Source organism: Chelonoidis abingdonii, chromosome 4 (genome assembly GCF_003597395.2).
Source record: "Chelonoidis abingdonii isolate Lonesome George chromosome 4, CheloAbing_2.0, whole genome shotgun sequence".
Taxonomy (NCBI): domain Eukaryota; kingdom Metazoa; phylum Chordata; order Testudines; family Testudinidae; genus Chelonoidis; species Chelonoidis abingdonii.
In genome coordinates, this window is record NC_133772.1 from 102,774,123 (window position 1) to 102,788,148 (window position 14,026).

The following is a 14,026-nucleotide window of genomic DNA, read 5'->3' on the forward strand; positions in this document are numbered from 1 at the left end:
GTGGAATCTCCATCTCTGGAGATATTTAAGAGTAGGTTAGATAAATGTCTATCAGGGATGATCTAGACAGTATTTGGTCCTGCCATGAGGGCAGGGGACTGGACTCGATGACCTCTCGAGATCCCTTCCAGTCCTAGAGTCTATGAATCTATGAATATGAATCTATAATCTACCTGAATTTCAAAAAGACTATTGATAACAGTTCCACATGGAAAATTATTAGTTAAATTGTAAAAGATGTGGATTAATATGAGAATTGAAAGGTGGATAAGAAACTTCTTAAAGGGGAGACTACAATGGGTCATACTGAGAGGTGAACTTTCAGGCTGGAGGGAGGTTACTAGTGGAGTTTCTCTGGCCCCAAGGCCATTCATATCTTATTTAACTTTTTTAATAATGACTGTGGCACAAAAAGTGGCAGTATGCTAATAAAATTTGTTGATGACACAAAGTTGGGAGGTATTGCTAATACAGCGGAGGACCGGAATATCATGCAAGAAGATCTGGAGGTCCTTGAAAACTGAGTAATAGAAGTGGGAAGAATTTAATAGTGCAAAGTGCAAGGTCACGCGCTTCAGGACTAACAACAAGAATTTTTGCTACAAGCTGACAGGAGATATGACTACTCTCTATAAATATATCAGAGGGATAAATACTAGGGAGGGAGAGGAATTATTTAAGTTAAGCGGCCATGTGGACACAAGGACAAATGGATATAAACTGGCCATCAACAATTTTAGGCTTGAAATTAGGTGAAGGTTTCTAACCATTAGACGAGTGGGGTTCAAGAACTGCCTTCTAAGGGGAGCAGAGTGGGCGAAAAACCTAACTGCTTTCAAGACTGAGCTTGATAAGTTTATGGAGAGGATGGTATGACGGGCCTCCCTACAAGCATGTAGTCATTCTGCAGCTACTAGCAGCAAATATCTCCAATGGCTGTTGATGGGACACTAGATGGGGAGGGCTGAGTTATTACAGCCAGTAAGTTATTCTTTCCCAGGTGTCTGGCTGGTGGGTCTTGACCATATGCTCAGGATCCAACTAATCACTATATTTGGGGTCAGGAAGGAATTTTCTCCCAGGTCAGATTGCCAGAGACCTTGTGGGGCAGCAGGGTTTGCCTTACTCTGCAGCATGGGGCACAGGTCACCTGCAGGTTTAAACTCTTTGTAACTTGAAGTCTTTAAATCATGATTTGAGGACTTGAGTAACTCAGCCAGACATAGTGGGTCTATTACAGGAGTGAGTGGGTAAGGTTTTGTGGCCTGCAATGTACATGATGTTGCCTTCTGACCTTCAAGTCTATGATTCTATGAAATGCTAATTCTCACTATGCCTCTTGGTTCCCTCCGAAAGGGCCACAATGTCCCTTTCCCAGATGGCCATATTGGTTCTCGATATTGTCCATTTCAGGAACAATATTCCCGCAATAGACAGGATCTAATCATGGGTCACCTGCTGCAAACTCTTATAAGTCTGATCACTCTCTTCATTGAGTTCAAAATACAGAGAAATAACAAATTTTAAGTGATGGTGAAATACCAACCCATCAGGACAATCTGTCTGATGCTATACTTGGGTTCTTCTTCCTTTCCTGATGGAACCATGTCACAGGCTACACGTCTTTCAGCTGAAGATGTTAAAACTTTCCAGGAATTATTGAAGCATATGGGAAAAACACTAGAAGTTCCTTTGGAGACAGTTCAGGAAAAAGTATATATAAACCCTTTGATATTCTACAGCCAGCATCCCAGAGCAGGGTTGCGTTACCTATTAATGAAGGAATATTGGATCTGGCAGAAGATCTCTGGGCTCCATGTCAGAGTTCTGTTCCAATAATAGATTACCTCTTAGATAGTCGCAGATGCTTTAAATATATCTCTTCAATCAAAGTCTATTTGGCAGTGATATCCACATTTCATCCTCCAGAAGAGGGAAGTGAAACTTTATCAATCAGTGAATAGGTTTATGAAAATTTTTCCCCACATTTTTCCTCCTATGAGAAAGATTGCCCCAGCATGGAACTTCAAATTTAATGCTTTCTTCACTTGTGGCCCACTTGCACTTGATCTCCTTGAACTTCTATCAAATTGTCCAATTCATTCCTGGTGGTAATTACGTCAGCATGTAGAATAAGCAAATTACAATCCCTAATGATAAATCCTCCATACAATTTTTTTTAACATGGATAGAGTAACTAGGAATAAAAGATGGATGTGGTCTCATAAAGTACTCAAATTTTCATATCAATCGATGCAGTCATTTTCCAGCTTTTTTCCAAAACCACCTTCACCTGCAAAATTACATACATTAGATGTGAGGTCACCATTATATTACTTAGGTAGCACTAGATCTTTTGGTAAAATGCCAAGACTTTTTTCTTTGTTTATGATAATAAATCAAAAGGGATGGCTAGAATGGGAATGGATTGTATTAGAACTGCTTATGATATTAATGAGTCCTCCACCAAACATGCAAACTCACTCCACCAGAATGCAAACAGCCTCAATAGCATGCTGAAGTTGGGTTCCGGTATCAGAAATATGTAGAACAATTACCTGGTCTTCAGCTCATATGCTTACAAAACATTAAGTCACAGTTTCAAGATCTGATGCCCATTTTGGAAGAGCTATTTTGCAGTCTCTTTACAGATAACTTCTAACTTCCACCTCCTTAAAGACCAGTTACTTATCTAATAACAGGGGTTCTTTGAGATGTTCTTCACATGTAGATTCCATGACCCGCCCTCCATACTAGCAGCTCAAAGTCTTACAAATGAGGATTCTGGGAGATGAAGGAACTGAGTGGCAGTTGGGGTTGCTGTGACATTTATGCCCTCAGGCCATGTGTGACCCCCTTTTGGACACTGCTAGTGAAAATGTTCTGAACTCCTTTGTTGGGGCAAATGGACACCATAAGTGGGATCTACATGTGCAGAACATCTCCAAGAACCAGTTACTAACAGGTAAGTAATGATTCTTTCCATTGATCTTATTATGTTATTGAGATCATCAATATATTCGTTATAGTTCTACAAAAATAGTTGGGTACAATGTGTTTATATTTAGATATCAATTACTCTACACATTTATAATGTACAGCTAACCATAGTGTTTAGGCAGTCAACTGACACAATATTAAAGATACCACCTTAGCTGGCCTTTAAAACAGGGCATTTCAACTGGTAGCGTGTGGCTTGCTGGTAGGTTCTGAGAGGCGCCTGCTGGGTGAGCAAAATCCGTTGTTCACTAGGATCCAGCAGGAGCCAGGGAAGGAGCAACTTGCAATCTCTCTTCTCTTGCTCTTTCTGCTCTGCACTTCAAAGCCTACCCATGAAAAAAGAAGGAAGGCTAGGAGAGCACCTACAAAAAGTGGAGAGAAACAACAGCCACTTACTTTTAAGTGGAGTGTGGTAAACAAACACAACATTGACTTCCATCTGGTGAATACCAGATGGGTGGTACTGGCCTTACTAAACTTACCCAGCAGCCTTGGTCATACTTAATTTATTTAAGGGTTAGAACCAGCATTTTCTGTTAATAGACCATTTCCATTAAATGTTTCTAAACAGTGTTTCAATATTTTAGCCTGTGTCCTCTGTCAACGAACTGATGACTGTCCTGAAAAATATGGAGAAAAGAGAACTTACAAGGAATACAATCTCACTGTTCATTACTATTGCTTGGTAAGTATTTCATACTGATCCTGAACCGAATTCTAGGAACTTACCAATTTTTCTGATGAAAATTGGTAAACTAAACAGCAGTGAACCTGCAACTCTTTGTCTGCAGAATTCCAAGATCTCTCTTCTAATTTCCAAATTATTTGCTTTTGGGGAGATTTATTAGTTATTTGAAAGATTCAGTTATTTGAAAGATACAGCAGCAGAAAGAAAACACACCGTAATAGGTTGTTACTCACTGTTGAATAGTCACATTAGCATTTAGCACATTCTCAAATCAAAAAACTTGATATCGTTTTTAAAAATTAATGGTAATGGATCCATGTTATCTCATCAGACTCTTCATTTAAATGAAGGTTTAGTTTAATAACTGTAGGATCTAAGAACTCAAGCCTTCATTAAAATATTTCCCCTTTCAGTATAATTGTTTTTTTAGCAGCATACATGTAATTCTTCATTTGCTATGTGGTGTTCCTCACTCTGCATTATCTGGATTCATTATAGCGCTAGGAGCGATTTTCAAACTGTGGGGCGGGACCCCATTGTAAGGGAGTCGCCAGGGCTGGCATTAGCTGGTGGGGTACCCTATTTGTTCTCTATATATAAATAAAGCCTGAAAGTCTTATATTTATTTTACTTTTTGTTTTTTAATGTAGAAATATTAGGAATATCAAGTCCAGATACCACATTACAGCTGGCTTGAAGCCCGAGCCTCACTGACGAAGCCTGATCCCCTCCACCTCAGGCTGAAGCCCGAGGGCTTGAGCCCTGGGTGCTTGGGCTTTGGCTTTGCCTACCCTGGCCTGGGGCAAAGGGGCTTGGGTGGGCTCAGGCTTTGGTGCTGGAGTCATGTAGTAATTTTTGTTGTCAGGAAGGGTTGTGGTGCAATGAAGTTTAAGAACCTCTGTGCTAGAAAAACAGTCGTTGTTTCAGCTTAATAAGTGTGAGTCTTATCATTAGGTCATAGCTCCAGTAACTCAGCCATTTTAATAAAAAAACTTAAACTGAGAATAGCTATGGATACAAGCTAACTAGATGTTTAATGTTTTTGGCTGTGACAATAACGTCAGCTACAATTGATAATTTCCAGAATTAATATTTCATTTAGACTTTATTAGATTCATAGACTTTAAGGTCAGAAGAGACCATCATGATTGTTTAACTTGAGGCTTAAAGATGATCTGAAAATGTTTTTTAAAAGTTGGTGGGGAACCCTGTTTCTCTACATATTAATAAATCATGAAAGTCTTATATTTGTTTTTCTGTTTGTTTTTTAATCTAAAAGTATCAGGAATATCAAATCTAGTGTTTCCTGTTCTTGCTGGAGGAACTCACTGGTGTCTCCATTAATTGCACTGATAGAAGGGTTGGGTTTTGAACCTTTAACCAAGATATCCCGTTTCTAAAATAAATGTAATAGTCGTTGAAGTTAAGTAATGTTAAACAAAAACCAAAATTTAAACAGTCCCACTAAAATTCCTTTTGCTCTTTCTTATAGTATTATTGTTTTACTAGTTCTTTAGTTGTCATCAGCTTTCCTGGGCAGACAAGACCTGAACATCCAATGTAAAAATATGGGGCAGAATAAACTACTAAATGTACACACACTTGTATGTGTGCACATGGTTGCAAGCTGCTATTTCATCTTATGAAGATGGAAAAAGGTGCAAGCCCATAGTTTTTCTTTGTAGCTTACTTTTAAGGTATTGGGATAGATTCTGGCTCTCACTGAAGCCCCTGTACACTGCTTTGGCCGTGTAAGGAGGACACAGTAGGCTATAGGAGAATTTCCTGATGCAGAATCAGCATAGGGCTGATGTAAGAGGCCCTATGCAGTCCTCCTTTGCAGATCCCTGTGTGGAGAGTGGGAAGGTGCACGCTTGTATCACTGTGCTTCAGAGATTCTGGGCTGCAAAGCAGGTTGGATAAGGCTATTGTAAGTTAGAGCTTCTTTACCGCAGGGGCCATTGGTCATTCACCTTCTTGCCCTGAGGAGCACCTTCAGTTCTGTGTGCCTCTGAAGAAACAACATAAAATAAAGCCTATCGTTGCTGCATAGTGAATTATCCACGAGTCATGTTAGTGTAGTGGTGGGTAACCTGAGGGCCACATGGGGTCCATCAGGGTAATCTGATTGCAAGCCACGAGACGTTTTGCTGACGTTGACCGCAGGCCCAGCCCCCTGCAGCTCCCAGTGGCCGTGATTTGCAGGGATGTGCTGGCTGCTGCTTCTGGCAGCTCCCATTGGCTAGGAATGGTGAACTGTGGCCACTGGGAGCTGCAGGGGGCCATAACTGCAGACGGTCAACATCAACAAAATGTCTCGCAGCCCGGAAGCAGGTTGCCCACCACTGTGTTAGTGTCTTTAAACCAATTATGGTTTTTATTTAAGTCCTGTGGATGCAGTAAGAGCTATATGCTTCTTCAGAAACAAAAAGGACACAGGTGCAATTATTTCCTTGATTTTTTTTCTATTATGACAGTTTCAGATATTTCATAAAAATCTGTCTGTATGATTCTTACAGGTAACTATCACATTTGTGTTCCTGTTGTTTTTTTCTCAACGTATATCATTGTACACTAGTGTGTTCTCATTTCCCGCTTGTCAAACAAGAGTTCCAAGTTATTCTGATGTTTTTTGCTGTTTCTTTTATTATGCAGACAATACTCTTCTAATTTCTTTAATGAGCTTCGAGTCTGGTAATGTATTTCAGCAAGGCTTTTTACACAAATGAAGTATCTTGAATACTTAGCTTGTCCACTCAATATGTAGCAGTATCAAAGGGCCATCAGATTATTTTGGCATGATCTATTTCTAAAATCCTTGTTGGCGTTACTCAGTAGATTCACCTATTCTTTGTGCTTTCAAATAAATTATAGTCTGTGTTTTTATTAAGAACTCACAGAAATGTAGGCCTGGAAGAGACCTCAAGAGGTCATCTAGTCCAGTCCCCTACACTGAAGTAGGACGAAGTAAACCCAGACCACCATCCCAGACAGGCACCTGTCCAACTTGTTCTTAAAAAGCTCCCTTTGTATTTCAGTACTTAATTATCTTTATAATTAGAAAGTTTTTCCTACTATCTAACCTAAATCTCTTTTGCTGCAGATTAAGCCCATTGCTTGTCCTATCTTCAGAAGACATGGAGAACAATTGTTCGTTGTCCTCTTTATAATAGCCCTTAACATATTTAAAGACTGATATCAGGTCTTCTCTCAAGACTAAACTTATCAAGTTTGTTTAACCTTTCCTGATGATAAAAGGTTTGGAAAACCTGACCAATTTTTGTTGCTCTCTTCTGGACTTTTTCCAGTTTGTCCACATCTTTCTTAAAGTGTGGCATCCAAAACTGGGCACAGTATTCCAGCTGAGGTCTCGCCAGTGCCGAATAGAACAGAACAATATCCTCCTGTGTCTTACATATAACTCTTTTGTTAATACACTTCAGAATATTAGCCTTTTTCACAACCACGTCACTATTAACTCATTCATTTTGTGATCTGTTGTGATCCCTGAATCCTTTTCAGCAGTACTACCATCTATCCAGTTATTCCCCATTTTGTACTTGTGGATTTCATTTTTTTTTAAATTTCTAAAGGTAGTACTTTGCACTTGTCTCTGAGTTTCATCTTGTTGATTTCGGACCAATTTTTCAATTGGTCAAGGTCATTTTGAATTCTAAACCTATCCTCAAGTGCTAGCAGCTGCTTCCAGCTTGGTGTCATTCACAGAATTTATAAGCATTCTCTCCACTCCATTATTCCAAGTCATGAATTAAAATATTGAATAGTACCAGATCCAGAGCAGACCCCTGTGGGATGCCATTAGATATACTTTCCCATTTGACAGCGAATCACTGATAACTACCCTTTGAGTATGGTTTTTCAGTCAGCTGTGCATTCACCTAACAAAAGTTTAATCCAGACCACATTTCCCCAATTTGTTTGTCATGTGACACTGTTTAAAAAACTTTAATAAAATCACATATATATATCACATCTACTGCTTCCCCCTATCCACTAGTCCAATATCACTCTCTCAAAGAAGGAAATTAGGTTTGTTTGGCATGATCTGTTCTTGATAAATCCATGCTGGCTATTCATTTTAACCCTATTATCCTCTTGGTGCTTAACTATTGATTTGTTCCAATATCTTTCCAGGTATTGAAGTTAGGCTATGATTGGTCTAGAATTCCCCAGGTTCTCTTGTTCACATTTTTAAAGATCAGTACTATGATTGCTTTTCTCAAGTCCTTTGGGACCTCACTCATCCTCCATGAGTTCTCCAAGATAATTGCTAATGGTTCCAAGATTGTTTCAGATAGTTCCTTAAGTACCTAAGGTGCATTTCATCATGGCCAGTTAACTTGGCTACATCTAACTTCTCTAACCTTTTCTTTTCCTATTCTGGCTTGTGTTCCTTTCTCCTCATTGTTAATATTAATTGGGTTAAGTATCTGGTCACCATTAACCTTTTTAGTGAAGACTGATGCAAAATGGGCATTAAACACCTGCACATTCTTGATGTCATCTGTTACTTAGCAGGGAAGGAGAGCTAATATGAAACTATACTACTCCTTCGAGTAGTGTCCCTATGTGTGCTCCACTTTAGTGTGTCTGCATCCCTGTGCCTAGGATCAGAGATTCTTGGTAACAGTGCCTGTTTGGGCCGCACATGTGCTCTCCTCGTCTTGCTCCACATTCGGGGGCTATAAAGCACTATGTGGCCAAACCGCTCTCAGTTCCTTCTCAACCACCCTTGGCCTGAGATGGAGTCTCTAGCAGAGCCTTTTCATAGTGAGTTTCTTAGTGCTTTTTGTTCTGAATTTCATAATAATAGTGTTTCAGTTAGACTTTTAGTAGTAGTTATTCCTTGTTTTTCTTTATTTATTGTTACGTTTTTTCTTTTTGTTGTTTGACCCTTTGATTAGCATAGTAGTTTCTCCCTCATTTCTTCCCTCAGGGAAGTGATCCCTGTAAAGGGGGGTATGCCTGGCTCCACTGGGTTCAAATGTTGCCTCTTCTGCTGGGAGGCCATCCCTGTTATTTATGGTCACTCCAATTGCATCCGTTGTCTGGGAGAGGCATATGTACCCCAAAAGTGCACACATTGCCTTAAACTTGGAATGGCTGTGAGCTAAAGCTAAAACTCCTTATGATGGAGAGCTCACTATGGCTAGCTTCAGACCCTGGTCCCAGGACCTCCTCCCCCAGACAGTGGTTTCCATCAGCTTCTCCACACTCCCCTCTGGCTATGAAGAGGAAATCAATAGATTCCTCACAAAAAGTTGCCAAGAAGCGGGCTTCAACTTCGCCTATTAAAGAGCCAGCTAAAAGACAAAGATCTCTTGTGAGACTGGTGGCTTCGTCACCAACTGGCATAAGGATATGCCAAGATCCTAGGTCCTCTGGTACCATTGCCACTGGTAAGTCCAAGGACCCCAATAGGGCAGGATTGGACAAAAGGGTACTGTCAACTGATAGTGGCAAGGAAAAATCCAGATCCTCAAAGATGGTACCTACTGAACCACTTAGATTCGCTGTATCAAGCACGTTGTCACCAATAAGACTTACGGCGCCACATGCTGGACACTCAGTGGAGAAAAGAACAACCTCAACACTGACAACCTCTTCCACTGCAGCAGCACTGATGCAAATACCTTCCACAGTACTGATGATGATGGTGCCAGTACTGCAAGAATTTTTAGACTTCCAAAAGACCCCATTGGTTTTTGATACACCTGAATTTATATTTTTGCATACCGATACCACCACAGTATGTACCTCACCCCCGGAGATGCATACCATATCTATCTGTCACCATCCAGGACTGCACCTCCCTTCTCTAGTGATGAAGAAGAGGAGGACATTTATTCTCTTGCACCATATAGCCCCCCATCACATTAGGGAGCTGCATAAATCAACCGTTATGCTCAGGCAAGATACCATGAAGCCAGAGGTGACCCAAAAGCTTGGTATTGACACCCATGGATTCTCCCACCTGTGCCTCTTCCCCACCACAATGTCCTTATTGGGATCCAGGGGCTGCATAATGGCAACAATTTTCCAGACCCTCCAGAGAGAGGATGAGACACTCCTCCTCATCCTCAATAGCTAGGCCACATGAGCCTGAAGGAGAGTCTTTAAAGAAACAGGAAGAGAGACTGGATAAGGAAACCATGCCTGCAAGCAATATCTTTTCATCTTCATGTGACGAGGCAGTCATGCCTCCCCCACCAATGACAGCAAGATGATTTCAGGCAATTCTAGGAACTGTTCAGGAGGATAGCAGATTCTCTTGAAGTTCCATTAGAGGAAGTGAGAGAATCAGAACGCTGATATCCTGCATACTTCAATGTCAGCAAAAATAACTCTTCCTATCAATGAGGTGCTATTAACAACTCTGCAATTTAGAATTACCAAGTATGAAGTGCTTATGTCAAAATATAATCACAGATTACTCCAAATGGAGTGAATTTATTGAGTATATTCTGGAAGACAAAAAGAATCAGGTTGGAGGGTCAACTACTAGCGAGGACTGCATTACAAGCTTGCTTAGATGTGGCTGACACAGCTGTTCTTTTGATAGCGACAGCAGGCCACAGTGGAGGATCTATCATTTGAACAGTACGAATTATTTGCCGACGAATCCCTCCAATCCCTAAAAGATTCAAGAGCAACATTAAGATCATTAGGTATTTATACACCGATACAAAAGAGAAGACCCGGTAGATACCACACTATAGAAAGATCTCAACCTCTTTCATTTGTCCCACCTCAGAAACATTATGACCCACAAAGGAAAAGAGACACACCTGGTAAATGTAGATAGCCCCCATCACAATCATCAACATCTCAGCCATCCACATCAAAGAAACCATTTTGAGAATTTGGTCAAGGCCCCGAGATGCCTCCCCAGACCCAACAGCCAAAAAGTTTTCATTATTTTGGCAACTGCCTTACCCCTTTCTTCCCAATGTGGCAGACTATCACCAAGGACAAATGGCTGTTAGAGATTATCTGCAATGGATACTTAATTCATTTTACCTCCCTCCCTCCTACCCATCCTCTCTCCCTGTCCCTCTTCAGAGACCTTTCGCACAAACACCTTTTATGGGAGAAATCTAATTACCTTCTTCAATTAGGTGCTATAGAACCAGTTCTGATTCAACAGAGAGGGAAGGGCTTTTATTCCAACTATTTCCTAATGCAGAAAAAGAATGGTGGTTGGAGACCCAATATAGACAAAGACCACTCAACAAGTTTGTGAAAGAAAAATGGTTCCAAGATGGTTACATAAGCAACAATAATCCCAGAACAAGACTATGGGGACTAGTTCTCAGCCCTCAACCTTCAAGGTGCTTATTTTCATATTATCATTCTCTGATCCTACAAGAGATTCCTCAGAATCTCATGGGACAAAATCACTTCCACCACAAGCTATTTCAGTCTGGGCTCTCTTCAGCACCAAGGGTGTTTTCCAAAGTCCTTGTGGTGGTAGTAGCACACCTCTGAAAACAGAGAATTATGATATTCCCATATTTGGATGATCACCTACTCAAAGCCCTTCTTGAGACAACGTGTACTGAGCTACGTGAGAGACTATGGACCTTTTCTTAAGGCTAGGTCTACAAGTAAACACTCAGAAATCAACATCAACATCCGTATGGCACCTAATATTCACTTGATGGAGTGGAGGCCAAAGCCTGCCTCCCAACACACAGCTTCACCAACTTAGTCAGCTTGATTTCCACAGTTCAAACCAATCTGTAGATATCAGCCAAACTGTCTTCAACTCCTGGGGCATATGGCAACAGCCACCTTTGTTGTAAAACATGCCAAACTACATATTTGTTGCCTTCAGGGATGGCTCAGAATAGTATACGTTTCGCACAGACACAACTTAAACAAGAATCACTCAATGCGCTTCACAGCTCACTCGACTGATGGACAAAATCCCACAATTAGTGTGCAAGAGTTCCTTTCACCAAACCACCATTATCACTGATACTGACAATGGATGCACCTCTGTTGGGATGGGGAGCCTACTTGTATAACTACACAATACAGGGCAAATGGACCTCGCTCAGAGTCAACATTACACAACAATCTGTTGGCGCTCATAGCTGTCAGGAATGCATGCTCACACTTTTTGCCACTAATCAGAAACGAACATAAAGATAATGACAGACAACATCGCTTGTGTGTTTTACATAAACTGCTAAGGAGGGGCAAGCTCATCTTACCTGTGTGCAGAGGTGGTGAAATTATGGAATTGGTATATTCACTACAGGATCAACATGAGCTACTTACCTACCAGGACTTTAAAACATGACAGCTGGATACACTCAGCAGGAAATTCTCCCAGGAACATGAGTGGCAGCTAGATTCCATGGTCCTACGCAAGCATAGATCTTTCTGCCATGGCCAGGAACAGCAAGTGCCCACAATTCTGCTCAAGCGCAGGATTGGATAGTCAATTTCTGGGGGATGCCTTTCTTACTTCTATATGCCTTTCCTCTTTCCCATTAATACTGAAAGTAATACACAAAATAAAAGAAGAAAAGGCCATGATCATTTTGATGGCCCCAACTTAGGCCCAGACAGACATGGTTCCCTTACCTTTTATGAATCACTCTTCATCCCATTCCACGCTTCCTGTGTCAGGATGCAGGCCAAATTTGCCAGCCACATTTAGAAATTCTCTATGTGAAAGCATGCCTCCTTGATGGTCCCAAGATGGTGAATTATTTGTTCTGAAGCTGTGAAATAGATACTGTTAAATAGCAGAAAAACCACTGTATGTTATACTTACCTTCAGAAATGAAAGAGATTCTGAATCTGGTGTGACAATATACACATCACAGCTATATTTTGTCCCTTGCTGTTGGTACTGGACTATATCCTAGGACTAAAAATATCAAGGCTATCATCAAATTCACTGAGGGAACATCTCATGGCAATTTTGGCCTTCTACGATAAAATCAACAGGTGTTCACGTATCACGCAACAAAAAGTTTTCTTAGAGGTATTTGGAACCTCTACCCATAAGTTTGAGATGCTGCACCACCTTGGGACCTTAATTTAATTCTAAGATGCCTCACTGGTCCCCCACTTGACCCTATGGTGACCTGCTCACTCATACATCTCTCTATGAAGACTGCCTTTTTCATAGACATCACATCTGCCCAAATTGTGGCGGAAATAAGAGCTCTCATGGCATAGCTCTCCACATTACAGTTTTCTTCAAAGATAAAGTTACTTTGAGACGACACCCAAAGTTTGTACCTAAAATACCTTCATCCTTCCACTTGAATCAGCCTATTCATCTTCCATCGTTCTTCCCTAAACCACACAGGAATAAAAGGGAGGCAATGTTCCACACACTAGACGTTAGGAGCCTACTATCTAGAAAGGACCAAACCCTTCAGAAAATGACCTAGACTATTCCTTTCAATTGTGCTCATCCGTATCTAAACAAAGACTCTCAAAGGTTCCTATGATCCTACTATAATTTCCCATTCCCTACCCCTCCTCTCCCCACAACCCCACGCCCCAATATGTAGCCCTCTGTTAAGGTTACCTTTTTAAAATACCTACCTGTGGGCTTTAGTCACCTGTATCCTTTGAACCTAGTTTAAAGCCCTCCTTGTTAGGCTGGTGAGTCGATGTGTGAAAATGCTCTTCTTGTTTAGGTGGAAGTTAGACTAGTAAATTGCTAAAGATCTTTTTTTTTTTTTTTTTTTTAAGTGACTAGGATAAGATTGCTTTTTTCATTCTGGGTGCATCCTTGTGTTGTAAAACTTTCCTACATTAGTGTTGCTTGTCCTGCCTGGTCCTCAGCCACTGTCTCCTGGACCCTGGAATATATTTAGTTTGGTCCTAGGAATTAGTCAAATAGATTTCTACAGTTCCTTAGCAACAGTATGATGGGAGGAAAGGAAAGGCTATTATGCCTCTGCAATGGAAGAATATCGCTATCTTAAACATTTTGTTAAATCAATCTACTAGGGTTTTCTATATTGATACCAACAGCTGTTTATAGTCCAGTCCTAGACATTAAAGTTGATTAAAACAATAGTTTAGTGTCTTGGAATTTCTTACTAATTTTAACTGTATTTATAGCTGATGTCAAGTGGAATTTGGCAGAGGGGTGAAGAAGATGAAGGAGTTTATGGGTTTTTAATCAAGGACATTAGGAAAGAAGTAAACAGAGCTGCAAAACTGGTAAGAATTAAGCTCCAGTATTATCACTGTTCATATTTGTTTCATCATTTTTGCACTTTAAACTCAGTAACAAATCTGGTTTATAATTAATCTTTCAAGATATATATTTTTAGTTAA

At 40.5% G+C, this 14,026-nt stretch overlaps 1 protein-coding gene across 2 annotated transcripts in view; it reads left to right on the plus strand.

Moving 5' to 3' along the window:
* The window catches only part of G2E3 (G2/M-phase specific E3 ubiquitin protein ligase), a 65,594-nt gene that overhangs the window by 13,284 nt on the left and 38,284 nt on the right, over nt 1-14,026 (plus strand). Inside the window, exons 4-5 of one of the 2 annotated variants that reach the window (XM_032796636.2) lie at nt 3,588-3,685; nt 13,808-13,909. In XM_032796636.2, coding sequence (XP_032652527.1) covers nt 3,588-3,685; nt 13,808-13,909 — 200 coding nt within the window. The remainder of the gene's footprint in view (nt 1-3,587; nt 3,686-13,807; nt 13,910-14,026) is intronic. The other variant, XM_075065499.1, reaches the window with a different exon arrangement.